This window comes from Moschus berezovskii, chromosome 24 (assembly GCF_049115385.1).
Source record: "Moschus berezovskii isolate FMDL1 chromosome 24, NW_MosBer_1.0, whole genome shotgun sequence".
Taxonomy (NCBI): Eukaryota; Metazoa; Chordata; class Mammalia; order Artiodactyla; family Moschidae; genus Moschus; species Moschus berezovskii.
The window spans coordinates 27,254,210-27,280,492 of NC_142483.1; the positions used below are offsets into that span (position 1 = coordinate 27,254,210).

At 39.4% G+C, this 26,283-nt stretch overlaps 1 protein-coding gene across 3 annotated transcripts in view; it reads left to right on the forward strand.

Moving 5' to 3' along the window:
• The first annotated feature begins 20,541 nt into the window (after positions 1–20,541).
• TAFA1 (TAFA chemokine like family member 1) overlaps positions 20,542–26,283 on the forward strand; it is a 622,185-nt gene continuing 616,443 nt past the window's right edge. For all 3 annotated transcript variants that reach the window (XM_088831647.1, XM_055414286.2, XM_088831648.1), the window contains exon 1: positions 20,542–20,659. In XM_088831647.1, the coding sequence (XP_088687773.1) occupies positions 20,542–20,659 (118 nt within the window). The remainder of the gene's footprint in view (positions 20,660–26,283) is intronic.

The following is a 26,283-nucleotide window of genomic DNA, read 5'->3' on the forward strand; positions in this document are numbered from 1 at the left end:
CACCAACAGTGCAAGAGTGTTCCCTTTTCTCTACACACCCTCTCCAGCATTTATTCTTTGTAGACTTTTTGGTGATGGCCATTCTGACTGCTGTGAGGTGACATCTCATTGTGGTTTTGATTTGCATTTCTTTAATAGTAATGAGTGATGTTGAGCATCTTATCATGTTTTTGTTAGGCATCTGCATGTCTTCTTTGGAGAAATGTCTGTTTAGGTCTTTTCCTCAAGTTTTGATTGGGTTGTTTGTTTTCTGGTATTGACTTGTATGAGCTCCTTGTATATTTTGGAAATTAATCCTTTGTCATTTGTTTCATTCACTATTATTTTCTCGTATTCTGAGAGTTGTCTTTTCACCTTGCTTATAGATTTTTTGCTGTGCAAAAGCTTTTAAGTTTAATCATGTCCCACTTCTTTACTTTTGTTTTTATTTCCATTACTCTAGGAGGTGGGGCATAGAGGAAATTGTCATTGTTCCAATGCCAATGACATTGTCAATTATGTCATTGAGTGTTCTGCCTATATTTTCTTCTAAGAGTTTTATAGTTTCTGGTCTTATATTTAAGTCTTTAACCCATCTTGAGTTTATCTTTATGTATGGCATTAGGAAGTGTTCTAATTTCATTCTTTTATATGTTCAGTTCAGTTCAGTTGCTCAGTCGTGTCCAACTCTTTGCGACCTCATGGACCGCAGCACGCCAGGCCTCCATGTCCATCACCAACTTCCTGAGTTTACCCAAACTCATGTCCATTGAGTAGGTGATGCCAACCAACCATCCTCATCCTCTGTCGTCCCCTTCTCCTCCTGCCTTCAGTCTTTCCCAGCGTCAGGATCTTTTCAAATGAGTCAGCTCTTCGCATCAGGTGGCCAAAGTATCAGAGTTTCAGTTTCAACATCAGTCCTTACAATGAATATTCAGGACTGATTTCCCTTAGGATGGACTAGTTGGATCTCTTTGCAGTCCAAGGGACTCTCAAGAGTCTTCTCCAACACCACAGTTCAAAAGCATCAATTCTTCGGCAATCAGCTTTCTTTATAGTCCAACTCTCACATCCATACATGACCACTGGAAAAACCATAGCCTTGACTAGACAGACCTTTGTTGGCAAAGTAATGTCTCTGCTTTTCAATATGCTATCTAGGTTGGTCATACTTTCCTTCCAAGGAGTAAGCGTCTTTTAATTTCATGGCTGCAATCAGCATCTGCAGTGATTTTGGAGCCCCCAAAAATAAAGTCAGCCACTATGTCCACTGTTTCCCCATCTATTTGCCATGAAGTGATGGAACTGGATGCCATGATCTTTGTTTTCTGAATGTTAAGCTTATGCCAACTTTTTCACTCTCCTCTTTCACTTTCATCAAGAGGCTCTTTAGTTCTTCTTCACTTTCTCCCATAAGAGTGGTACTATCTGCGTATCTGAGGTTATTGATATTTCTTCCGGCAATTTTGATTCCAGCTTGTGCTTCATCCAGCCCAGTGTTTCTCATGATGTACTCTGCATAGAAGTTAAATAAGCAGGGTGAAAACATACAGCCTTGATGTACTCCTTTTCCTGTTTGGAACCAGTCTATTATTCTGTGTCCAGTTCTAATTGTTGCTTCCTGACCTGCACACAGATTTCTCAAGAGGCAGGTCAGATGGTCTGGTATTCGAATCTCTTTCAGAATTTTCCACAGTTTATTGTGATCCACACAGTCAAAGTCTTTGGCATAGTGAAACACTTTTACATGTAGCTGTCCAATTTTCTCAGCACCATTTATTGAAGAAGCTGTCTTTGCCCCGTTGTATATTCTTGCCTCCTTTGTCAGGTACCCATAGGTGCTTGGATTTATTTCTGGGCTTTCTATCTTGCTCCATTGGTCTATATTTCTGTTTTTGTGCCAGTACCATACTGTCTTGGTGTCTGTAGCCTTGTAGTATAATCTGAAATCAGGAAGGTTGATTCCTCCAGCTCCATTCTTCTTTCTCAAGACTGCTTTCACTATTTGGGGCCTTTTGAATTGTAAGATTTTTTTGTTCTAGTTCTGTGAAAAATGTCATTGGTAATTTGATAGGTATCTCACTGAAAATGTATATTGCATTTGGTATATCATTTTCACAATAATGATTTTTCCTACCCAGGAACATGGGATATCTCTCCATCTGTTTATGTCACTTTGATTTCTTTCATTAGTGTCTTACAAGTTTCTGTATACAGTTCTTTTGTTTCCTTAGGTAAGTTTATTTCTAGATATTTAATTATTTTTGTTGCAATGGTGAGTCTGATTGATTCCTTAATTTCTCTTTCTGATTTTTCATTGTTAGTATATAGAAATGCAAAGGATTTCTGTGTATTGATTTTGTATCCTGCAACTTTGCTAAATTCACTGATTAGCTCTAGTAATTTTCTGATACTATCTTTAGTGTTTTCTGTGTACAATATCATGTCATCTGCAAACAGTGAGTTTTACTTCTTTTCCAATCTGGGTTTCTTTTATTTCTTTTCCTTCTCTGATTGCTATAGCGGGGACTTCCAGAACTATGTTGAATAATAGTGGTGAAAGTGAACACCTTTGTCTTGTTCCTGATCTTAGGGGGAATGCCTTCAGTTTTTCACTGTTGAGAATAATGTTTGCTGTAGGTTTATCATATATGGCCTTTACTATGTTGAGGCAGGTTCCTTTTATGCCCATTTTTTGAAGAGTTTTAATCATAAATGGGTGCTGAATTTGTCAAAGGCTTTTTCTGCATCTATTGAGGTGACCATATGGTTTTTATCTTTCAATTTGTTAATATGGTGTATTACATTGATTGATTTGCATATATTGAAGAATCCTTGAATCCCTGGAATAAACCCAACTTGATCGTGGTGTATGAGCTTTTTGATGTGTTGCTGAATTCTGTTTGCTAAAATTTTGCTGAGGATTTTTGCATCTGTGTTCATCAGTGATGTTGGCCTGTAGTTTTCTTTTCTTGTGTTGTTTGGTTTTGGTATCAGGGTGATGGTGGCCTTGTAGAATGAGTTTGGAAGTGTTCCTTCCTCTGCAATCTTTTGGAAAGAGTTTTAGAAGGACAGGAATTAGCTCTTCTCTAAATGATGGAATTCTCCTGTGAAGCCATCTGGTCCTGGGCTTTTGCTTTTTGGGAGATTTTTGATCACAGCTTCAATTTCAGTGCTTGTTATTGGGTTGCTCATAATTTCTATTTTATCCTGGTTCAGTCTTGGAAGGTTGAACTTTTCTAAGAATCTGTCCATTTCTTCCAGGTTATTCATTATATTGCCATATAGTTGTTCATAATAGTCTCTTATAATCCTTTGTATTTCTTCATTATCTGTTGCAACCTCTCCTTTTACATTTCTAATTTTGTTGATTTGATTCTTCTCTCTTTTTTCTTCGTGAGTCTGGCTAAACGTTTGTCATTTTGTTTATCTTCTCAAAGAAGCAGCTTCTAGTTTTATTAATCTTTACTATTGTTTCATTTCTTTTTCATTTATTTCTGCTCAGATCTTTATGATTTCTTTCCTTCTACTAATTTTTTTGTTTGTTTGTTTGTTTTTGGTTCCAGTTGTTTTAGGTGTAAAGTTAGGCTGTCTAGCCGATGTTTTTCTTCTTTCTTGAGTAGGATTGTATTGCTGTAAACGTCCCTCTTAGAACTGCTTTTGCTGCATCTCATAGGTTTTGTGTTTTCATTGTCATTTGTTTCCAGAAATTTTTTGATTTCCCTTTCGATTTCTTCAGTAATCTGGTGGTTATTTAGAAATGTGTTGTTTAATCTCTATTTGTGTCTTACAGTTTTTTCTTGTAATTGATATCTAATCTCATAGCATTGTGGTCAGTGTGGATGCTTGATATAATTTCAGTTTTCTTAAATTTACTGAGGTTTGATTTGGGACCCAAGATGTGGTCTATCCTGGAGAATGTTTCATGTGCACTTGAGAATAAGGTGTATTCTTCTGCATTTGGGTGGAATGTCCTGAAGATATCAATGAGATCCATCTCATTTGATGTATCATTTAAGACTTGTGTTTCCTTATTAATTTTCTGTTTTGATGATCTATCCATTGGTGTGAGTGGGGTGTTAAAGTCTCGTACTATTATTGTGTTACTGTCATTTTCTCTTTTTATGTCTGTTAGTGTTTGTCTTATGTATTGTGGTACTCCTATGTTGGGTGTATAGATATTTACAGTTATGTCTTCCTCTTGGATTGATCCCTTTATCATTATGTAGATATCATTCCTTATCTCTTGCAATATTCTTTAATTCTAAGGTCTATTTTGTCTGATATGAGGATTGCTACTCCAGCTTTCTTTTACTTCCCTTGTGCATGGAATATATTTTTCCATCTTCTCACCTTCAGTCTATATGTGTCTTTAGGTCTGAGGTGGGTTTCTTGTAGACAGCATATATATGGGTCTTGTTTTTGTATCCATTCAGCCAGTCTGTGTCTTTTGGTTGGAGCATTTAATCCATTTACATTTAAAGTAATTCCAGATATATATGTTCTTATTGCCATTTTCTTAATTGTTTGAGGTTGATTTTGTAGATCTTTTTTCTTCTGTTGTATTTCTTGACGATACAAGTCTGTTTAACATTTGTTGTAGAGCTGGTTTGGTGGTATTGAATTCTCTTAACTTCTGCTTGTCTGGAAAGCTCTTTATTTCTCCATCAATTTTGAATGAGATCCTTGCCAGGTACAGTAATCTTGGTTGTAATTTTTCCCTTTCAGTACTTTAAGTATATCCTGCCATTCCCTTCTGGCCTGCAGAGTTTCTGCTGAAAGATCAGCTGTCAAGCATATGGGGTTTCCCTTGTATGTTACTTGTTGCTTCTCCCTTGCTGCTTTCAATATACTTTCTTTGTATTTAGTCTTTATAAGTTTCATTAGTATGTGTCTTGGCATGTTTCTCCTTGGGTTTATCCTGTATGGGATTCTTTGTGCTTCTTGGATTTGATTGTCTATTTTCTTTCCCATGCTGAGGAAATTTTCAACTATAAACTCTTCAAAAATTTTCTCATACCCTTTCTTTTTCTCTTCTTTTTCTGGAATCCCTATAATTCGAATGTTGGTGCATTTGATATTGTCCCAGAGGTCTCTGAGACTATCCTCAGTTCTTTTCATTCTTTTTACTTTATTCTGCTCCTCAGAATTTACTTCCACCATTTTATCTTCCAGCTCACTGATTTGTTCTTCTGCTTCAGATATTCTGCTATTGATTCCTTCTAGAGTATTTTTAATTTCAGTAATTGTGTCATTTGTCTCCGCATGTTTATTCTTTAATTCTTCTAGGTCTTTGTTAATTGATTCTTGCATTTTCTCCATTTTATTTTCAAGGTTTTTTTTTATCATCTCTACTATCATTATTCTGAATTATTTTTCAGGTAGTTTGCCTATTTCCTCTTCATTGATTTGGACTTCTGTGTTTCTAGTTTTTTCCTTCACTTGTGTAGTATTTCTCTGCCTTTTCATTATTTGTTTTAAACTTATTGTGCTCGAGGTCTCCTTTTCCCAGGTTTAAGGTTGAATTCTTTCTTCCTTTTGGTTTCTGCCTTCCTAAGGTTGGTCCAGTAGTTTGTGTAAGCTTCTTATAGAGTGAGATTTGTGCTGAGTTTTTGTTTGTTTTTCCCCTGATGGCCTAGGCTGAATGAGGTGGCAATCCTGCTGATGACTGGGTTTATATTTTCATTTTGTTTGTTGTTTAGATGAAGCGTCCTGCACAGGGTGCTACTGGTGGTTGGGTGATGCTGGGTCTTGTATTCAAGTGGTTTCCTTTGTGTGAGTTCTCACTATTTGATACTCCCTAAGGTTACTGCAAGGAGATCCAACCAGTCCATTCTAAAGGAGATCAATCATGGGTGTTCATTGGAAGGACTGATGCTAAATCTGAAACTCCAATACTTTGGCCACCTCATGCGATGAGTTGACTCACTGGAAAAGACTCTGATGCTGGGAGGGATTGGGGTCAGGAGGAGACGGGGACGACCGAGAATGAGATGGCTGGATGGCATCACCGACTCTGTGGGCATGAGTTTGAGTGAACTCCGGAAGTTGGTGATGGACAGGGAGGCCTGGTGTGCTGTGATTCATGGGGTCGCGGAGAGTCGGACACGACTGAGTGATTGAACTGAGCTGAACTGAACTGAAGGTTGGTTTTCTGGTAGTCTAGGGTCTTGGAGTCAGTGCTCCCATTCCAAAGCCTCAGGACTTGATCTCTGGATCTGATTCTGCAGCTTCTCAGCTTCCTGCTTCAGTTGTTCCAGGTCACTCATCCTTGAATTTCCTCATAGAAGAATCTACCAAATGAAAGTCCAGAAATAATTCTGTTCAAGGCCTCAGCATCCCAGTTCTCCTGAAATGTCACTTCTTCTTTTTCTTCTTGACTCCTTGAGAAGCACCACTGCTTCCTCAATGACTCCAGAGGTGGAAGTTCACTGGGAGAGGACTTACACTACTCCTACCCCATTTGCACTCTTACTTACAGACCAGGACTCTCTGATAGGCGTGGAGGAGAAAAAGAGATTCAAAGAGGGAGGGGAAGTTTACTACCTTTCAAAAACAAAATCATACTACTTTTAAGTAGAAAAAATTATAAAAACGGCAAAGTACTTTAGTCCTAAAATATACATGAAAATACCACCAGCTTTTGTTCACACTGTGGTTGTTTTCAATATTCATGCTTTCTTCCAAATTATTGTCCTGATTTTCATTTAAGTGACTTCCCTGGTAGTTCAGACAGAACAGCATCTGCCTACAACGTGGGAGACCAGGATTTGATCCCTGGGTTGGGAAGATCCCCTGGAGAAGGAAATGGCAACTCACTCCAGTATTCTTGCCTGGAAAATCCCATGGATAGAGGAGCCTGATAGGCTACAGTCCACAGGGTGGTAAAGAGTCAGACTGAGCAACTTCACTTTCACTTTATTTAAGTATCAGACCTTCCACATTCCATTCATCTCTTTTGGAGGAAGTTAATTTCTCTCTTGACTTGTTTGGGACTAATGCTGTGGCCCTCAGTCCAACTATGTGATCTTTTCCCCTTGATCAAGGTAGCTGGCTCAGGGAGGGGCAAGTGATCCAAGACAAGCTAAGGAGCTGTGAGAAGTGGTTTGCTAGGGGAAGCTAATAAAGACTCTTCCTTACTTATCTGAGGAGAGCTTCTTGAAACAACCCTTTTTTTTCCCAATACGTGGATGAATAAGATCATATCTCAGACAGCTTTTGGCAGCTGTGTTTCATCCATGGTGGGAAGCCTACTTTAGATTGACACCTGGCACAGCAGAGAGAAAGTTGAAACTGAGCTACATCCTTGATGACTTAGTGGAGTTACTAAGTCAAATCCACCAGGAGGTGAGCCCCACCTGTGAACAATCCACCTTTAAGAAAACTTACATCCTCTGTATTATTTACTCCAGTTTGCATCGTTTCTGATTTCTTTTCCTATTACTTGTAACCGAGCTCATTTTTAACTTCAATGTTATCCTAATTCTGGAAGGTTCAGTTCAGTTCAGTTCAGTTCAGTCGCTCAGTCGTGTCCGACTCTCCGCGACCCCATGAATCACAGCACACCAGGCCTCCCTGTCCATCACCAACTCCCGGAGTACACTCAAACTCATGTCCACAGAGTCCGTGATGCCATCCAGCCATCTCATTCTCCGTTGTCCCCGTCTCCTCCTACCCCCAACCTTTCCCAGCATCAGAGTCTTTTCCAGTGAGTCAACTCGTCGCATGAGGTGGCCAAAGTATTGCAGTTTCAGATTTAGCATCAGTCCTTCCAATGAACACCCAGGATTGATCTCCTTTAGAATGGACTGGTTGGATCTCCTTGCAGTCCAAGGGACTCTCAAGAGTCTTCTCCAGCACCACAGTTCAAAAGCATCGATTCTTCGGCGATCAGCTTTCTTCACAGTCCAACTCTCACATCCATACATGACCACGGGAAAAACCATTGCCTTGACTAGACGGACCTTGGTTGGCAAAGTAATGTCTCTGCTTTTTAATATACTATCAAGGTTGGTCATAACTTTCCTTCCAAGGAGCAAGCGTCTTTTAATTTCATGGCTGCAATCAGCATCGCAGTGATTTTGGAGCCCAAAAATATAAAGTCTGACACTGTTTCCACTGTTTTCCCATCTATTTCCCAAGAAGTGATGGGACCAGATGCCATGATCTTTGTTTTCTGAATGTTGAGCTTCAAGCCAACCTTTTCACTCTCCTCTTTCACTTTCATCAAGAGGCTTTTGAGTTCCCCTTCACTTTCTGCCATAAGGGTAGTGTCATCTGCATATCTGAGGTTATTGATATTTCTCCCAGCAATCTTACTGTGAGGTAATTCAGATTTTTCTGCTAACTTACTAAAAATTATTTGACGTCATTGCATTTATTTTCCTTAACCGAGCTAACATATTTTAGAGCTGTGCTGTTCAGTACAGTTTCTACTAACCATATGAAGCTATTTAGGTTTAAATTAATAAAAATGAAATAAAATGAAAAATTTCATTTCCTCGTTTGCACTAGACCCATTTCAATTACTTAATAGCCACATGAGGATAGTGGCTACCATCTAGGTCAGCACAGATACAGAACATTTCCAGTCTCAGAGAAAGTTTTATTGGATAGTGCTATGAAAGAGAGAGAGAGAAAGAAGAGAAGAGAGCATATAAAATGAGGAGACTTGTATTCGAATGTGACCCACACCAGTGAACTCACTGTATTCCTTCAGGAAAGCCTCTTCCCTTTCTTAGGTCTTTCTATTTCCTGTACAACGGAGAGGCTGAACAAGGAGGTTTGGGGGAGATTTCTTCTAGGTTCAGAGTGATGAAATTCTAAGCATTTTTTTCAATTTTTAACATTTGTAGATTTTTGTTATTCTTCAGGGGTCAGCTGTGAATTCCTCCATCAGATCATATTTGGATACTAAGTACCAGGGCTGAAAATTCAGGACAGTTTCATTTTTTTCTTCTAGCAAAAAAAAAAGTATCCAAAATGGATTTAGTGGCAGGTAAACAAAGGTCCGTGTAGTCAAGTCTATGGTTTTTCCCGTGGTCATGTATGGATGTGAGAGTTGGACTGTGAAGAAAGCTGAGCGCCGAAGAATTGATGCTTTTGAACTGTGGTGTTGGAGAAGACTCTTGAGAGTCCCTTGGACTGCAAGGAGATCCAACCAGTCCATTCTAAAGGAGATCAGTCCTGGGTGTTCATCGGAAGGACTGATGCTAAATCTGAAACTGCAATACTTTGGCCACCTCATGTGACGAGTTGACTCACTGGAAAAAACTCTGATGCTGGGAAAGGTTGGGGGCGGGAGGAGAAGGGGACGACGGAGAATGAGATGGCTGGATGGCATCACCGACTCTGTGGACATGAGTTTGAGTGTACTCCGGGAGTTGGTGATGGACAGGGAGGCCTGGCGTGCTGTGACTCATGGGGTTGCGGAGAGTCGGACATGACTGAGCGACTGAACTGAACTGAACTGAAGTAAGGGTTTAAACAACATATGGGCCACTTTCTTTTACTTAGTGTCAAAACGATAGACTCAAACAGAACAAGGCAGTCATCCTTAATATGTATTGCTACTTCATACATGTGTACTACCAAAAAGAACAAATAAAGGCCTTGGAGGAGGGCACAAAATATACTTATTTCTGAAAAAAACAGTTCATCTTATATGTCATCTTGATAGTGGCCTCATATTTTATTTTTGATTCATGGATTATTGTTTATTTACACATACACACACTTGAGTCTCTACGATATGCTATGTAGTATATATATATATATATATATGTTCAATTCTGATAATAGAGTAGCGAACAAGGTTCTAGTTCTCCTCTTACAGTGCTTATGGTAAAGAGATAAAGCAGATATCATAAATAATTCCAGAAACTGTCATTTACAATGGTAATTAAGGCTATTGAGATGATATACTGTGAGAGCATATATCAGGGTGACGATTTGGTTTGGAGCATTCCAGAAGACAACTGAGAGAAACTCTATCCCACTCAAGGACCCAAGAGTGTAGTAGGAGCTGAGTGAGAATGTTTGTAAAAATGAGCCGAGAGAAGCAGACAGGGGCCAACTCATGCAGAGCCCTGTCAACCATGGCCATGAATTTGGGCTTTATTTTAAGCACAATGGGAAAATCATTGAAAGGTTTTCAAGGTTTACTTGAGTGGCATGATCAACATGCATCTCAAACCCATTCGCTCTGGTGGCAGAGTGGGAAAGAGATGCGTGGAAGGTTCACATTTGAACGCAAGTGGACTCGTTAAGGAAGTATTGTTATATTTCAAATGAAAGATGGTGGTATTTGGGGTGTATATGTTTGAATGGACAGGGAGAGAGTGGAGAGATTTAAGACACAGAGTCTGTGAAGGGCCATTTCTTAGGTCAGAGTTGGTATGGGAGATTGTGACTATGAATCTGGCTATGGATCTGAGCATTTTATAAACCAAAGAAATCATGTTATTGTTTTTATTATTGTCATCAAAGCAGTCATTTTCACAACCTTTATGTGCTCGTAATATATATTCATATTCTCATAATAAAGAGACCACTTGTTCTTTAAAATTTCAGTTTATTTATCACTTTCATTAGTGCAATGGAAGTGAAGCTGTTTGTGGTTTCAACTTTCTTTCTGTTCTAAAAAGAGAATAAGGAGATGAGATGTGGAAGAACAAAAGAAATGACCTTATTCTTTCTTTACCTGCTGCCTGGAAGACAGACAAGATAAGCAGTGAGGAATTATAATTGATAAAGTAATTGAAGAGATAGGCTGCTGGAGGTGAAAAATGAGACTCCTACATGAAGGTTATCTTTTCCTCTAGCCTAAGAGAAATCTTGCCTTCCATTTCCCTTTTCTTACAGTTACTGAAAATTCTGGCTTGTGTATCCACATCCAAATTACCAAACTGAGAGTCACCAGTTTTACAGCAAATGATTCAGCCTCTGCTCATTAAGTCTTATTTCTGGAGCAGTTTTTTGGCTTTTTTGGTGGGTGTGCTTTTGCTTGGTTTTTTACCTTATGGATGCTGTACATTTTTATGAAATAAGTTGTCTCTTCTTCACTTCTACTGCTAGGAAGCTTTGAGTCAAATTAGTACTTCCTCTACTTGATTGTTTGGAGTTCACTTTCAAAGTTCTCATTAGGCTTATCTTACTTAGCTTTCATGGCTTTTATCTTTATTTTGTAATTATTTTTGTTTTGTTTCTTGGCAATATCGCTTGCCTAGAATTTGGTTGCTTAGAGCTTCGATTCTGAAAATCAAATATGAGTTTGCATCAAAGTTGTTCAACCTTATCAGAGGTGTGACATTAGTTCAATCACTTAACTTCTCTGAAATTTGTGTTTTCACTGATAAAATAGAGATGATTGTAATACAGAGCTATGAGCATATTTGTGAGTATTAAATGAGACACTGCATGTGAACGCTTAGCCAGGGGCTTGGCACATAAAAAGATTCCTCTCTCTAGACAAAGGGTATTAATACAACAGCATCATTATCATCATCATTATTAATACATGTTCATCAATCATCATAGATATATATTATATAACTCATATTCTCTTGTACTTCATTTGTTTTCTCTTCATTTTTTCTTCATCTTAGCTTAAATGTATTTTAAAACAATACAAAGTACAGAATAAAGAAATAAGACAAGTATATACATTTTATTTAGGTCCCAAAGTAAGACTTACAAGCTAGGGATGTTGTTGTGTATCTGATATGGGGCACATATTAGGACACCAGGGGAGACAGGAAAATTTTAAGTGAGTTCCAGACAAAGCGTGATGTAACACAAATGATTTATGCAATTGTGTTACGGGAGAAAAATAGCATTATTACTTAGCCAAGGGAAGAGGTATATTGTCTTCTCATAATCAGGAACTGAAAACAGACATCATCAGCCAATTGATGGATAGCCCCAGTGACTACAGAAAAGAAAAACTGAGTTTCAGTGGTATAGAAAGCATCTAGATTAGAGATACTGACAATGATTCTCTCATCCATAACTTCATTTCCATTAGCCAATTGAAATGGAACAAGAAAAAAACAATAGCGTTGTGAAATCACAACCAAAATTGTGTTATTTCAGGAGATACTTAGAACTCCTTTAAATGGCATACATCTAAAACCACTTTCATTTGCATTGGACTGAAACTTGGCATCTTTCTCAGTCCAGATGTAATTTATTTAAATTCCTTTAGTTGTTTTTTAATTTAGAAATATGCATAGACATAAAATCTTGCATGTCTCAAATGTGTTTTTCCTGCACATTTGTGAATTCAAATTAGCCAAATTATTAAGTGGATTGTTCCTAAACTAAAGTGAAGATGGCTTTTATTTCTCATGCCAAGAAATGAAAAGTGTGGTAATCAGGGAACTGAGGGATTTTCTGGTGGTACTTCGGGCCTGGATCCAGGATTTTGCCCCTTCAATGCATTTCCCAATTAACTTACTAACACAAAGTATATATGAATTTTTTGTATTTTAAAATTGTTTTTAATCACTTGAAGAGACAAAGGGTGAAGTCACACTGCATAGGATGTAGTTTTCCACCAGGAAATTCCCTTTAGACATTTCTGTTGCCCCCAGTTCTTCTCTTCTTGAGCCTCTAGAGAACCTCTGCATCTCTCTGTCTGTTTTTTCTGCCCACCTCCACCATTTTTCCGCTCTCCAGATTTCTGCCCTACTGGTTCCTCTATCCTCCATTTCTCCATCCCCAGGCCTTTCATTATGCAGTGCAATATGCTGAACATTCTTGGCTATGTAAACATTTTGAGTTTTATCTTTTATCCCCGATTATTTTCATTGGGTCTTCTGAGTAAATGTGGGTTTTTCCATGGGGAGAAGTTCTAGTGAATATGATTTTCTCTCTTTTTTACATAAACAGGTATACATATGCATAGATACTGTATTTGAAATTATATCTTTAGGAGTTTGACCCCACTGAGTAGGTATCTTGAAGTCCTGTAACTGGAAGGGCTGTAACAGTGGTGCAGTAGCCCTTTGCCTTTTGCAATATCATGCTTGTATAACTGAACCAGCCTGGCCATGGGCATGTGAATGTTCAGTTTATAACTCCTGGCTTATGAGAATCAAAGGGATACTGGCTGCAATAATCAATGCTTTGGATTTACACTGCTCTGATCAAAAATCTCCAATGGGTTTCTATACCATGGAGCTCTGTGAAGACATGAACTGGGCCTGATGTATATGTTCTGCTATAGCTCAGGGAAGTAAATGGAACATAATTCAAGTAATACATGATTGATATAGGTTAAAGTCTTCATCAGTCAGGACAGACTAGGTTATATTGCAGTAACAAATAGCCCCCAAATCTCAATTGCTTAAAGAACAGACTATTTCTTATTTATTTACTATCTACATCTGTTGTGTGGAGAAGGAAATGGCAACCCACTCCAGTGTTCTTGCCTGGAGAATCCCAGGGACGGCGGAGCCTGGTGGGTTGCCGTCTGTGGGGTCGCACAGAGTCGGACATGACTGAAGCGACTTAGCAGCAGCAGCAGCAGCAGCAGCACATCTGTTGTGAGTGGGAAGGTGAAGATGAGGGCCTCTGCTCTTTGCAGTCTCTCAAGGATCCAGGAAGATAGTCCCTGTTCCAGAGGCAAAAAGCAATCTGAAAAGTGTTGCTTCAACAGTCCTTCAGCCTCAAAGAGATACCATCCGTTTGGTTGACACCTCATTGGCCAAAACATTATAGCCCATCCAACAAGAAAGTGATCAGGTGATGAAATCCAATGATGGCCAAAGGTGGAAAGGCTCAACTTCTTTGAAAGGTGTGAGAATAACTTTGCTTTGTGTTGGGAGAATAGACTAAATTGCCTTAAGTGTCAATATCTGTTGATGGTTATATTATTAGGGAAAGTTATCATTGGCAGCAATACAATGGACAGGGTATTTAGAAAAGAAAATTGAGCTAGTCTGACATTCTTGTTCCATCATATGCAAATATAGAAGCCACTTAAGACTGAAAGGGAAAGTCATTATTCCAGTCTTGTTAAAAAATTCTAACAATGCCTATCAGAGTGCCTTGAACATAATCCATTAGTATGTATTTCAAGTTTATTAAATTAAATCATAGATAAGAAATGATGTTGAACCTTAGTTTAATCCCTAGAAATGAAAAATATAATGTACAGTTTTCAAACTGGTAGCCTTTATTAGCAAATGTGAAAAGTAAAAGTTGCTGAGTCATATCCAACTCTTTGCGACTCCCTTGGAATTCTCCAGGCCAGAATACCGGACTGGGTAGTCTTTTCCTTCTCCAGGGGATCTCCCAACCTAGGAATTGAAGCCAGGTCTCCCACACTGTGGGCAGATTCTTTACCAGCTGAGCCACAAGGGAAGCCCTTTCCTTCTAATTTTAATGCATTATCATAGCAAGGGCTTCCCAGGTGGCGCTAGTGGTGAAGAACACATCCATCAATGGAGAAGGCATAAGAGATATGGGTTTGATCCCTGTGTTGGGAAGAGTCCCTGGAGGAGGGTATGGGAACCCATTCTAGCATTCTTGCCTAGAGAATCCCAAGAACAGAGGAGCCTGATGGGCTGCAGTCCATAAGTTTGAAAAGAGTCAGACATGCACACATTAGCATAGCAAAAATAAAACAAAAAACCGTGAGGTAAAGACTGCCTTTCGTATTTCTATACTTCAAATGCCTGGAATATACTGAGCATGTAAATCTTGAATGAATATATAATGCTTTTTGAAGACTATTAATTATAAAGAAATAAGAAAATATAATGGCTAATTTTGGAGGGTAGCTTTTTTTGTTTTTTTTCTATGAAGTATTTAATCCTAGTGTTTAGAAGATGGGCTCTTGACCCAGATCACTGGGGTCTGCTCTATAACTTAGCATCTATAATACCTTGAGTAAGTTTCTTAATCTCCCTATTCACCCTCTGGTTCCCCATTCATGAAATGAAGACAGTAATAATGATACTTATCTTACAGGGTTTGTAAAAAGGATTAAATTACACCTTATAAGCAACATACTTTGGAGTAGCATCAGCACATGGTGAGGATTTAAATACAGCTTACCTATTGCTACTGTGGGCTTCCCTGGTGATTCAGCAATGAAGAATCTGCCTGCCAAGGCAGGAGATGTGGGTCTGATCCCTGAGTCAGGAAGATCCTCTGGAGAAGAAAATGTCAACCCATTCTTATATTCTTACCTGGAAAACTTCATGGACAGAGGAACTTGGTGAGCTGCAATCCATGGAGTAGCAAAAGAGTCACACACAACTTAGCGACCAAACAACAACTGCTGCTGTAGTTTTAATCACTTTTGTCTTGATATTGAATGGTATGAGCTTACTATATATATTCACCAACTCAACAATAATGAACCATAGAAATGAAATACACAATCGCCCCTAGAACTTCGGCACTAGACTTATTTTCACTCTAAGATTTGTATTTACTGTTACCTTGAAATTTGTTTTTTCTGAAACTCTCTTGCTTTCTCCATGATCCAGCGGATGTTGGCAATTTGATCTCTGGTGCCTCTGCCTTTTCTAAAACCTGCTTGAACATCTGGGAGTTCACGGTTTACATACTGCTGAAGCCTGGCTTGGAGAATTTTGAGCATGACTTTACTAGTGTGTGAGATGAGTGCAATTGTGCGGTAGTTTGAGCATTCTTTGGCATTGCCTTTCTTTGGGATTGGAATGAAGACTGACCTTTTCCAGTCCTGTGGCCACTGCTGAGTTTTCCAAATCTGCTGGCATATTGAGTGCAGCACTTTCACAGCATCATCTTTCAAGACTTGAAATAGCTCAACTGGAATTCCATCACCTCCACTAGCTTTGTTAGTAGTGATGCTTTCTAAGGCCCACTTGACTTCACATTCCAAGATGTCTGGCTCTAGGTCAGTGATCACATTATCGTGACTATCTTGGTCGTGAAGATCTTTTTTGTACAGTTCTTCTGTGTATTCCTGCCACCTCTTCTTAATATCTTCTGCTTCTGTTAGGTCCATACCATTTCTGTTCTTTATCGAGCCCATCTTTGCATGAAATGCTCCCTTGGAATCTCTAATTTTCTTGAAGAGGTCTCTTGTTTTTCCCATTCTGTTGTTTTCCTCTATTTCTTTGCATTGATCACTGAGGAAGTCTTTCTTATCTCTCCTTGCTATTCTTTGGAACTCTGCATTCAGATGCTTATATCTTTCCTTTTCTCCTTTGCTTTTCGCCTCTCTTCTTTTCACAGCTATTTGTAAGGCCTCCTCAGACAGCCATTTCGCTCTTTTGCATTTCTTTTCCATGGGGATGGTCTTGGTCCCTGTCTCCTGTACAATGTCACGAACCTCCGTCCAGAGTTCATCAGGCACTCTATCAATCAGATCTAGTCCCTTAAATCTATTTCTCATTTCCACTGTATAATCATAAGGGATTTGATTGAGGTCATATCTGAATGGTCTAGTGGTTTTCCCTACTTTCTTCAATTTAAGTCTGAATTTGGCAATAAGGAGTTCATGATCTGAGCCATAGTCAGCTCCTGGTCTTGTTTTCGCTAACTGTATACAGCTTCTCCATCTTTGGTTGCAAAGAATATAATCAATCTGATTTCGGTGTTGACCATCTGGTGATGTCCATGTGTAGAGTCTTCTCTTGTGTTGTTGGAAGAGGTTGTTTAGAAAGCTGATCGCCGAAGAATCGATGCTTTTGAACTGTGGTGTTGGAGAAGACTCTTGAGAGTCCCTTATACTGCAAGGAGATCCAACCAGTCCATTCTAAAGGAGATCGATCCTGGATGTTCATTGGAGGGACTGATGCTAAAGCTGAAACTGCAATACTTTGGCCACCTCATGCGACGAGTTGACTCACTGGAAAAGACTCTGATGCTGGGAAAGGTTGGGGACGGGAGGAGAAGGGGACGACAGAGAATGAGATGGCTGGATGGCATCACCGACTCTGCGGACATGAGTTTGAGTGTACTCCGGGAGTTGGTGATGGACAGGGAGGCCTGGCGTGCTGTGATTCATGGGGTCGCGGAGAGTCGGACACGACTGAGCGACTGAACTGAACTGAACTGAAATTTGTTTAATGATGACCAAAGAGCTATTCTGTGCAGGACCAGGGATGAAGACCGATGTGTTTGAAGGGTCTCTCAGTGTCTTACTCTGTGTAAATAGAGAGAGAGGAGGATGGCTTCTGAAGACGCACTGCAACATCAAACTTCCTTTATAATGACTGTGAAAGCCCAGAGAGTACTCTGAGGCACTTGAAGAGGTTGTTGAAGCTGGAATATTATAAGAACTACCTTAATTTTGAAAATAAAAAAAAAGAAAGACTAGACAGTATGATGTATGATGTATGACAGTGGCAATCCCATCAATGTTATTTTCCCCTTTGTCCCCGAGCATTTAACACATAGTAGGTGCTTTATAAGTGGATAACTGATTGACTTATTTGAGTTAATCATGTCAATGCAATCTGTAAGTGAAAACTAGGTCACTTCATATGCATCATTTATATGTAGGTACCATCATATTTATATTTCCAAAAAAGAAAGTGTCTAAACCCTAGCACTGAAAACAAAATATTGAACTTCTGAGTGTTTCCTCTTCCCAGCCCAGAATATTATTTGAAGGAAATTTTTATAAAATGTCTTGAGCATATTTCTTTGTCAAAATCCACTCTTCAATGCTGAAAATGATATATTTCTGTGTATTAAACATGTTAAAAAAAAAACTCAAAAGGTTTGTTTTAGGCTTACTCCTATAAACATCTATACTGTAGTCTAGCTAGATCATGTTCCCACATTTAGCTGCTGAAATAATTGACAGACTTAAATTTGTATAAACTCAACAATATTTTGGGTTAACTTACTGGTTAAAAGAACCTTAAGAGGTAAGAAATGGCTTACATTTTTCATTTTCCCATTTGCTGTTAGAAATCTAACACACATTAACACTATCAGTATTTTGCAGAATGCTTTTTTCTTTTGTTTCTCCTTCCCTCTTTCTTCTTTTGGTAAATGAACAGTATCAGTAAAATCTCTAACAGAAAGTACTGGGCAATACAGTGTTAAAGTGCTGCTTGAGTTGTTCAATAGTTAGTGGGCAGGTATTACAATTCACTGTAGCTGTAATAGAGGGTAATGTCACTTTAAGACATGTGATACTTTACAGAGGAGGGATGTATTGAAAGAGACTATTGCTACTTACAGCGCCGTATAGCAGCCCTGCTCCTACATTTTGCTGCCTTACTCTGCCCTGAATGCTCTGGAGTGGGGATGGTCCGTCATTAACTATAAACTGATTCTCATCAGGAAACTGCACATTATCTCACCATCATTTCAAAGGTCTCGTCTGGCAGAGGTGACGCCAGGAGATGATTTAAAGGTGAAAATGACAAGGTTTCCAGCCCTCAAACCTTGGTTCCTTTTCTGACAATACAGTCTGAATGAACCCAATGTCTTCTTTACTGTGGAAGTAGCATCGGAAGAGAAAAACATATTTTTTTAAATCCTGATAAAGAAGATTATTGGGAAGCTCTTTTTAAAAAAATCTCCAATTGTGGCACAGATGGATTTTAGAAAGTGTTAGAGCTTTCCAATGAACACTAATAGAGTACTCTGCTCTTGGCTGGATTTTTCAGGTAAGAAGCCTCTTTAAGGATTTAAGATTCAGAAAGCAGGTTTGAAATCTATTTAGTCAGGTCTAGAGACCTATGTAAGGCTGATTGCATTATTTCGGGGGGAAACACCTATTAACATAGAGATCACCTCTTGCTATGAGAGTGAGCAAAGAGAGCTATTTGCAGGAGCCTTGGAAGTAATGTTAAGAATTAAAGAAAGTTAAATGAAAAAAAAATAAAAAGAAGGAAAATATTGCAAACATCAAACCACAGCAATCTTGAGTGCTAATGGTCTATATGGGTGAAGAAGAGAAAGCAGTCATTGCAAAACTGTTAAGTTTTTATCCTGGTAGGGTTTTTTCAAGTTTAGATGAATTCCTAGTACATTTTAACTGAAATTCACAAACAGTCATTGCATGCCACCATCCGCTCTATTTTGTCTTTCTATAATTTGCAGGCACCCAGATACATTCATTTCAGGATTCATAGGAGGGGTGTTGCTCTTATCTGAAGAGAATGCATCCATGGTACACTGATAGTTCTGAAGACAATGAGGCTAAATCTGTTGTACACAAAAGTAAACAGTGGGCTGTGAAACTAATTATAAAGTGAATGGTCCATGTGAATCACAGACCAGGGCATGAAAGGCATCATGCTGTTGAACATAATGTTTTCCTCCTTTGCACTTAATTAACGGTTGTCACCATTTGTCTGTTATAATTTTAAACCCCTTCTTAAAGACTAAATCTCTCTCTCCTGAAACCCACAAATTATCTTGTATTATGTCTGTATACATACACACACACACACCGAAGTATAATGTATATATTTTGCTTGCTGATCATCACAGCTTTTGAAAGAGGGCCAATTTCCACGAATAAAGAAGCCACACTGGGAGGTCACTAGGAGGTTTTAAATGTAGAGTATAAATACTTGAAGTATATGATTTGACAGTGGAAAGATGAAAAAAAGAAAAGAAACAATCTTGTTTCTAAAGCTCTAAAAGACAAGCACACACTTAACTGGATTGTTATATAGAAAATGCTTCCGTATCACTGGCTGAATAAGGACGATGCTTCAAGTTTGATTAATTTGGCAAATATGAAATGCAGCATAAGGTGTTGTTTGAGAAATTGGACAATATGTAGCGCAGTTGAGCTTTTGTACCTCCTAAGATTCTCATAGGTGCTGAGAAGACTGTCAAAGTTTCAGCGCCTGAGAAAAGGTGGATGTTCGTCCATAAATACATACACCACCTGTATATGCATATTCATCAACACTCAACAAATGCCACAATAAGATCTTAGGAGGCAAAGCAATATTGTAAATTATGGTTTGCTTTAGGAGAGATGCATAGATCTTATATCTTGTATCTGAAACTCATTTTGGCTAAAGACAATTCCTTCTGATTTTAAGTCCAGCCCCAAACACCAGTTCTTTCAGGAGATTACAACATGCCTCTGAGAAATGATTTCTTAGTTTAGAAGACAGCACTGGAATTAAAAATTCATGACTGTAGAATTAAAAAAAAAAAAAGAATCCACTCTTTCCTTCCAGGCTTATGTCAGACTTGCAATGAAGTTAGAATGAACAGGAACATGCAAGCTTTCAATGCCTGGAATAACTATAGCTTAAAGATCATTGTGTAAAACAGGATGTTTAGTCAGGGTATAGTGTTTCAAACTGCCTAACAGATAGTCAGAAACTTTATTTCTGTATTTCAGCTATCCTAAGAGTTTGGTTTTGCAGAATTTCAAAAGTGGATTCATGATCTCGTGGAGAGTGATTTCTCTCAATCCCACTTCATGCCATGACCTCTGCCGGGTCATTAATTCTAGCCAGCAAAGTAGCAAAGGGACATGACGTCTGAGACCCCCCTTCTCTCATCAACGGGACTGACAGAGCGAGGGGCTCAAAGCCGGGGGTAATTCTTCCTTTCTAATGTTCTCTTTAGAGAATGGCAATGGTTTCTGCGATGTCCTGGGTCCTGTATTTGTGGATAAGTGCTTGCGCGGTGCTGCTCTGCCATGGATCCCTTCAGCACACTTTCCAGCAGCATCACCTGCACCGACCAGGTAAGTCGGAGGCTGCCTCCACAGTAACCTCCAATCTCCAGCCTCACTGTGGTCTTCTAACAGATGGTTGAAGGCAAGTGACAGAAAGTGCTACAGTGTGGGCAGCTTGCCTCAGAATTCCAAGACTTACTGTTGGCTGGATGCTACGGGGAGAGTGGGGGATACTAAAATGTCATGGATGTATTTCCAATAACTGTTCGGAAAATGTGATTCTGTCTAAGAGTCCCACCGTCCCTCGGTGCAAAAAGAAGTCTTTTGTTTGTGGATACCTTGGCCAATAGTGAAATATTCTGCAAAAGATGGGATAACTTTCAAGACTTGAAAATTTTTTAAAGAGGCAAAATACGATATTGCAATCGAGAAAATGTGTCCATGATCCTGGGCTGCATTTGTCTGTAGCGTAGATACCATAATTTTGGTGTCTATGTGGCTAAGGATTTTGTGTGCATGTTAGTGCCAAAATTAACTTTGGAAGTAGTTTGTCAATGAAAAAGAAATTAAACAGCAACTTACTATTTCTTGTCTGGTTTGTCTCCTCTCTTTCCTCCCCTCCTTCACTTTCTGTTCTTCCGGTATGCTTGGTGCCTTTTTTTCCCTATCTCTCTTGGCAGCATCGGGGACAAGTTCTCTCTAGCGTGATTTCCCCCTCCCCCTCCCCATACCGAATTTTAAGTTGCAGATGCATTTTACTCTCTTCGTTTTTCTTTTCAGAGTATATTTATCACCCTTCCGTGGTCTCACTCTTCAATCTGTATTTTTCTCTCCTTTGCCGCTCCAGCTTTCTCTGCTCGACTGTCCTCACCCGTCCTGGTTCTCGGAAAGGTGGCCTTCCATTTTCTGCTTAGCTTCAGCCCTTGCACTTATTCCTGCACCTTCAGCGCACCCCTTCCCCTCCCATCCGATAGCCGGATCCGGGCTCTGGGGACCAGTTGCGCGCTCAAGCTCCGGATCCTTAGTTGTCTAGCGCTGCCAGCTTTCCACACACACTCCTTCCCTTGCAAATCCCTCTCTGCCTTTTTCCCATCCGCCCGGCTTCCTGCAGCTGCGTGGTCCAGCGTCTATGCCTTTGCCTTTCGCTGCCTCTGCAGCCGGCCTGAGCACCCATCCTGGGCTCTTCGACACTCTCTTCCAGCAACGCCTCCCAGGGCGCTGCTTGCTGCTTTCCTGGGCTCTGCTTCCCGCCTAGGGGCGGGATCGAAAGAGCGCTGTTGCAGCCCAGGTTCTCCCGTGCCGGCTGCGGGCGAGCGCACCAGCCTGCTGACTGCTGCAACTTGGGCCGCCACGAGAGGAGGGGTTTGGTGGGGCCTTAGCTTGGGGCAGAGGCCCGGGATTGCCTCTGGGCTCCAGCTGCCCGTTCTCCACGCCCTGGGTCGGGGAGGGATGGCGAGGGGGCGTTGGTGCCCCTGCAGGTGGGTATGGAAACGGCTTTGCGGATGCTGCAGGGTGGTTTTCTGCTCCGCGTGTATTCTGAGACTGGATCTACCACTGCCAGAGTCCGAGGCATCAGTGCGGAGTTGGAGGAAAAACAAACGTGGGTCTTGGAATCCCCAGGTTACCTCCAATCAGTAGATGACTAATCTGCTCTGGCAAAAAAACGTCTTTGAGTTGTTACATAGTCATACAAATAACGCGATAAATTTTCTAGTCATGATAATATTTAACGATAAGCGTGAATAACAGAAACAGCTAATGCGAGTGTTTTAGACAGGATCTGAAGGTTAATTCACGTTGCTTGGCTTAATTCTTATTCAGGTAGGTGTGATTTCCCACCGTGCTGCTGAGGAGACAAGTTCTGAGGGTCTGGGTGACTTAAGTTCACACAGATAATATCTGTCATTGGAGACTTCGGTCTGATTTCATCTCCAGAGCCTGTTTCCCAAAGAGAAAACAATGCCTCAAAGTGCAGAGAACAATCTTGCCATGCAGCCTTTTTGAAGCTTTGTGAAAACCTTCATGTAATTCAAGAAAACTTTCCAGTTATGTCAATACACGGACTCATTTGAAGTGCATTCTGAAAGGTGTCTATGGCAGAACTGGTGAGGGGTGGCCTGTGGGGATGAGAGAACTCAGGCCAGACCATCAGCACTGCGTGCATGTCCATGTGGGCACGCGTGCGTGTACGTGCTCACAGGTGCTCTCAGTCATGTCTGAGTCTGCACCTGTCACTTAACATTAGTGACATGACCCTGGGCAAGTCACTTCTTCTCTGGGCCCAATTTCTCATTTAGGGGTATTGTGGGGAGTGTAAATAAAATAATCTTCAGAAAAGTACTTTATAATTGTAAAACTCTTCAGAAATATCAGGAATTACTGACATCCCCGGGCTTCCCTGGTGGCTCAGATGGTAAAGAATCCACCTGCAGTGTAGTAGACCAGGGTTGGACTCATGCGTGGGGAAGATACCCTGGAGAAGAGAATGGGTACCCACTCCAGTATTCTTGCCTGGAGAATTTCATGGGCAGAGGGCCTGGCGGGTTGCAGTCAGTGAGGTCACAAAGAGTCAGACACGACTGAGCAGCTAACACACTTTCACCACTTAATAGACTACAAACGTGCATGTCATAGATGTTGAATTAGTGATGTCTTGCCGTTCACACAGCTAATTATCCTTATTGATAGCAATATTGTTTTTACTCTTGCTGTTAATTTTAACCATGTGATACCTGGCTAGAATATACCACCAAATGCCACCGGTCTTATTTTGTGCCCTTTGCATACAGTCAAGAAATATGGCACAGTTTGCAATGAGTTTTCCCATACACTGTCTCTCAATTAATTGATTAATATATTAGATTTTTTTTTGGTGAAGAGTTGTGGTTATGTAACAAGTAAACTTATGTCTTTGTGGGGCTTGTTATCAAAATACAGTAATTTAAAACTGGGAAACACATCATAGGTTCTCTCTGCAATTAAACTCAGTATTTTTTTTCATTGTTTACTCTTAGTAATTGCTTATTATCGTCAGTTCATGGTTCATCTGTACCTCAAATACTCCAAGAAATTGCAGCACTGAAACCAATTTCAACCCCAAGTACTTATACATTTGAGACCTATTTCAGATTCATTGATGAAATGAAGAAACTATAAATACTCCCTTCTAGATGCAGAAAGATGAAAATAATATTAAACTAAAGTCCAATGTTTCTATGTATTAGGTTTATTCTACTTTCTTGGGTTTTCAACAATAGCTGCAAAGATTAAAGTCATAGATCTTGGACACAGCAATATTCAACATTATTTCAGTCAGAAATACAATCTCCTTTAATGCAATCTTCAGTCTTGATTTTGAGGGAAAATATATGCTTCCTGTGATGAGAGTTGTGATGTTTCCCTTCATGGGTCTTAAATCTTCAGGGACACTAATGAAATGTGTATGAAAACAAGAGAGAAATCAGGGCCAGTTATATGTGACAATCCCCTCCTTCAATGAGCAAATAAATAAATAAATAGCTGGATAAATGAGCAAAAAGGAAAAACATAATCTCATTTTCTCAAATCGGTTAAAACAAGTGACATGATGAGAAAAAATGAGACACTAGCACACCCTGAGCTTTGCCACATTTGCCTAAGCTTGAAAAATCGCCTCTTTCATAAAGAAGGAGCTGGCAGACACCATGTGCATATCAAGTATCTGGGAAATGTGAAAAATGACACATCTTTCACTCAGAGCCCTCGATGGAGTGAAGGCTTTACAGTTGCCTCCTCACCTGCTTAAGAATGGCTGGTCCCCCCTCTCCAGGCTCTTATAGGCAGCTTCACCATCATCCCCTACACTGTAAGATGGATGATGTTCTGATCCCAAGCAGCCAATCTCAGTCTCTCAAGAAATAATCCACTCCACTGACAGATGAGTGAAACTGGATGTTCCCCTCATTCAGACTATACCGTACCTGGATGGCACCAGCCAGCCGGAGTCCTTTATGGGAAATGGTTAGAGATTTGGGCCAATTTCTGCTGTCAGCACATAGTATTAGGACCTTGCTTCTGTGAGGTCATGAATTTGTGATCTGTCTTTTCAATGCTGTGGGTTTCTACACAAACAGAATGAGAATATGTTAACTAGAAAACGGACTGAGTTTAACGTATTCCCCTGCAGTCCCAAAGTGCTTCCTATTTTTCATATTTATAGTATTAGGAATGCACCATTTGTTTTCACTGACTCACTAGTTAAGGAAGATTAAAACAGTCAATCAAATGAAAGTGAATTTTAAAATTACACAAATAAGTAAAATGTGCTATAGATTAACAGATTTGTAATATCAATAATTTAATATTTGGCTAAATCAAGTTTTTTATTTTGGGAATGATGTAGGAAATTAGTGTAATAACTTGAAGAATATTCATGCCTTTTAAAAAATATGTACAGTAAAGCTAGAAGAAGGACATTTCATTTAAAAAAGACAGACTGAACAATGAAAACTCAGAGTGGTATTCCATTGTTTCCAGAAGTTAAAATAGACAGCTTCAACTCTTTATAATCGCCAGTTATTGTGTGTCAGGTAAAAAAAAGAGTGGTTTGCTAAATGTAACTTTCTGATATAGGATTATTTTTTCCCTTTATGGGTATAAGAGTATGACAGCAATTTTAATGGTTACTTAATTTCAAGTGTGAGGGTACATGAGTGTGTTGTGAGGGGTTGTCCTTGAAACTTAATAAAATATGAATGATTTCAAAATACTTTAGTGAGAAAAGATCTTTGGGATTCTTTAGCAATTTAAAATTATAAACATAAATTACATGAGACAAGTAGTTGTAAATGCCTTATGAATCATTTATTCTCACGTCACTGATATTTTATTGACAAGGGTGTATGGAAGTATAAAAAGATGACACTGAATAGAATTGTCTGTGTAACTTATACTTGGTTTGATTTAAAGCTTTATAAAGCAAACTGTACTTAGAGGTATTTGTTTGTGACTTAATTATTACATACTGAACACCACCATCCATTTTAAAGTGAGTGTTTTTGTAAAGATTGGAAAGCATTCCTGTATACTTTATATTTATTTTTACCTTACTGTTATATATTACTTTATTGAAAGCTGCTTAGGGAATATGTATTAGAATACCAAGTTTCCTTACAATAAAGGATTGTTTTACGATTGTAGTATAAAAGCAATAGTGAAAACAAGAGTGGTAGTGTATTGGATATTTAGAATGTGTACCAATTCTAGATTGCTAAGTATAGTGAATTGGCCTAAGGATTGGAGCAGACAGGTTGTTATTTGGTGTAACTGGTGCTGGTGATAATCCGTCGATCATGTGATTGATGATATTCACCTCATCCCAGAATCAAAGTGCATGCATGCATTTGATGGTGGCTCAGATGATAAAGAATCCACCTGCATTGCAGGAGACCCAGGTTCAATCCCTGGGTCGGGAAGATTCCCTGGAGGAGGGAATGGCTTCCCACTCCAGTATTCTTGCTTGGAGAATTCCATGGACAGAGGAACCTAGCAGGTTATAGTCCATGGGGTCACAAAGAGTCAGACATGACTGAGTGACTAAAAGTTTCACTTTCACACTTTCTTTTCAAAATCAAAATCAGATAAAAATGCAAATAAAGATTTTCTGACATCCCCGTGAATTTATAAAAGAAGTACTACAATGCACTCTAAGTACT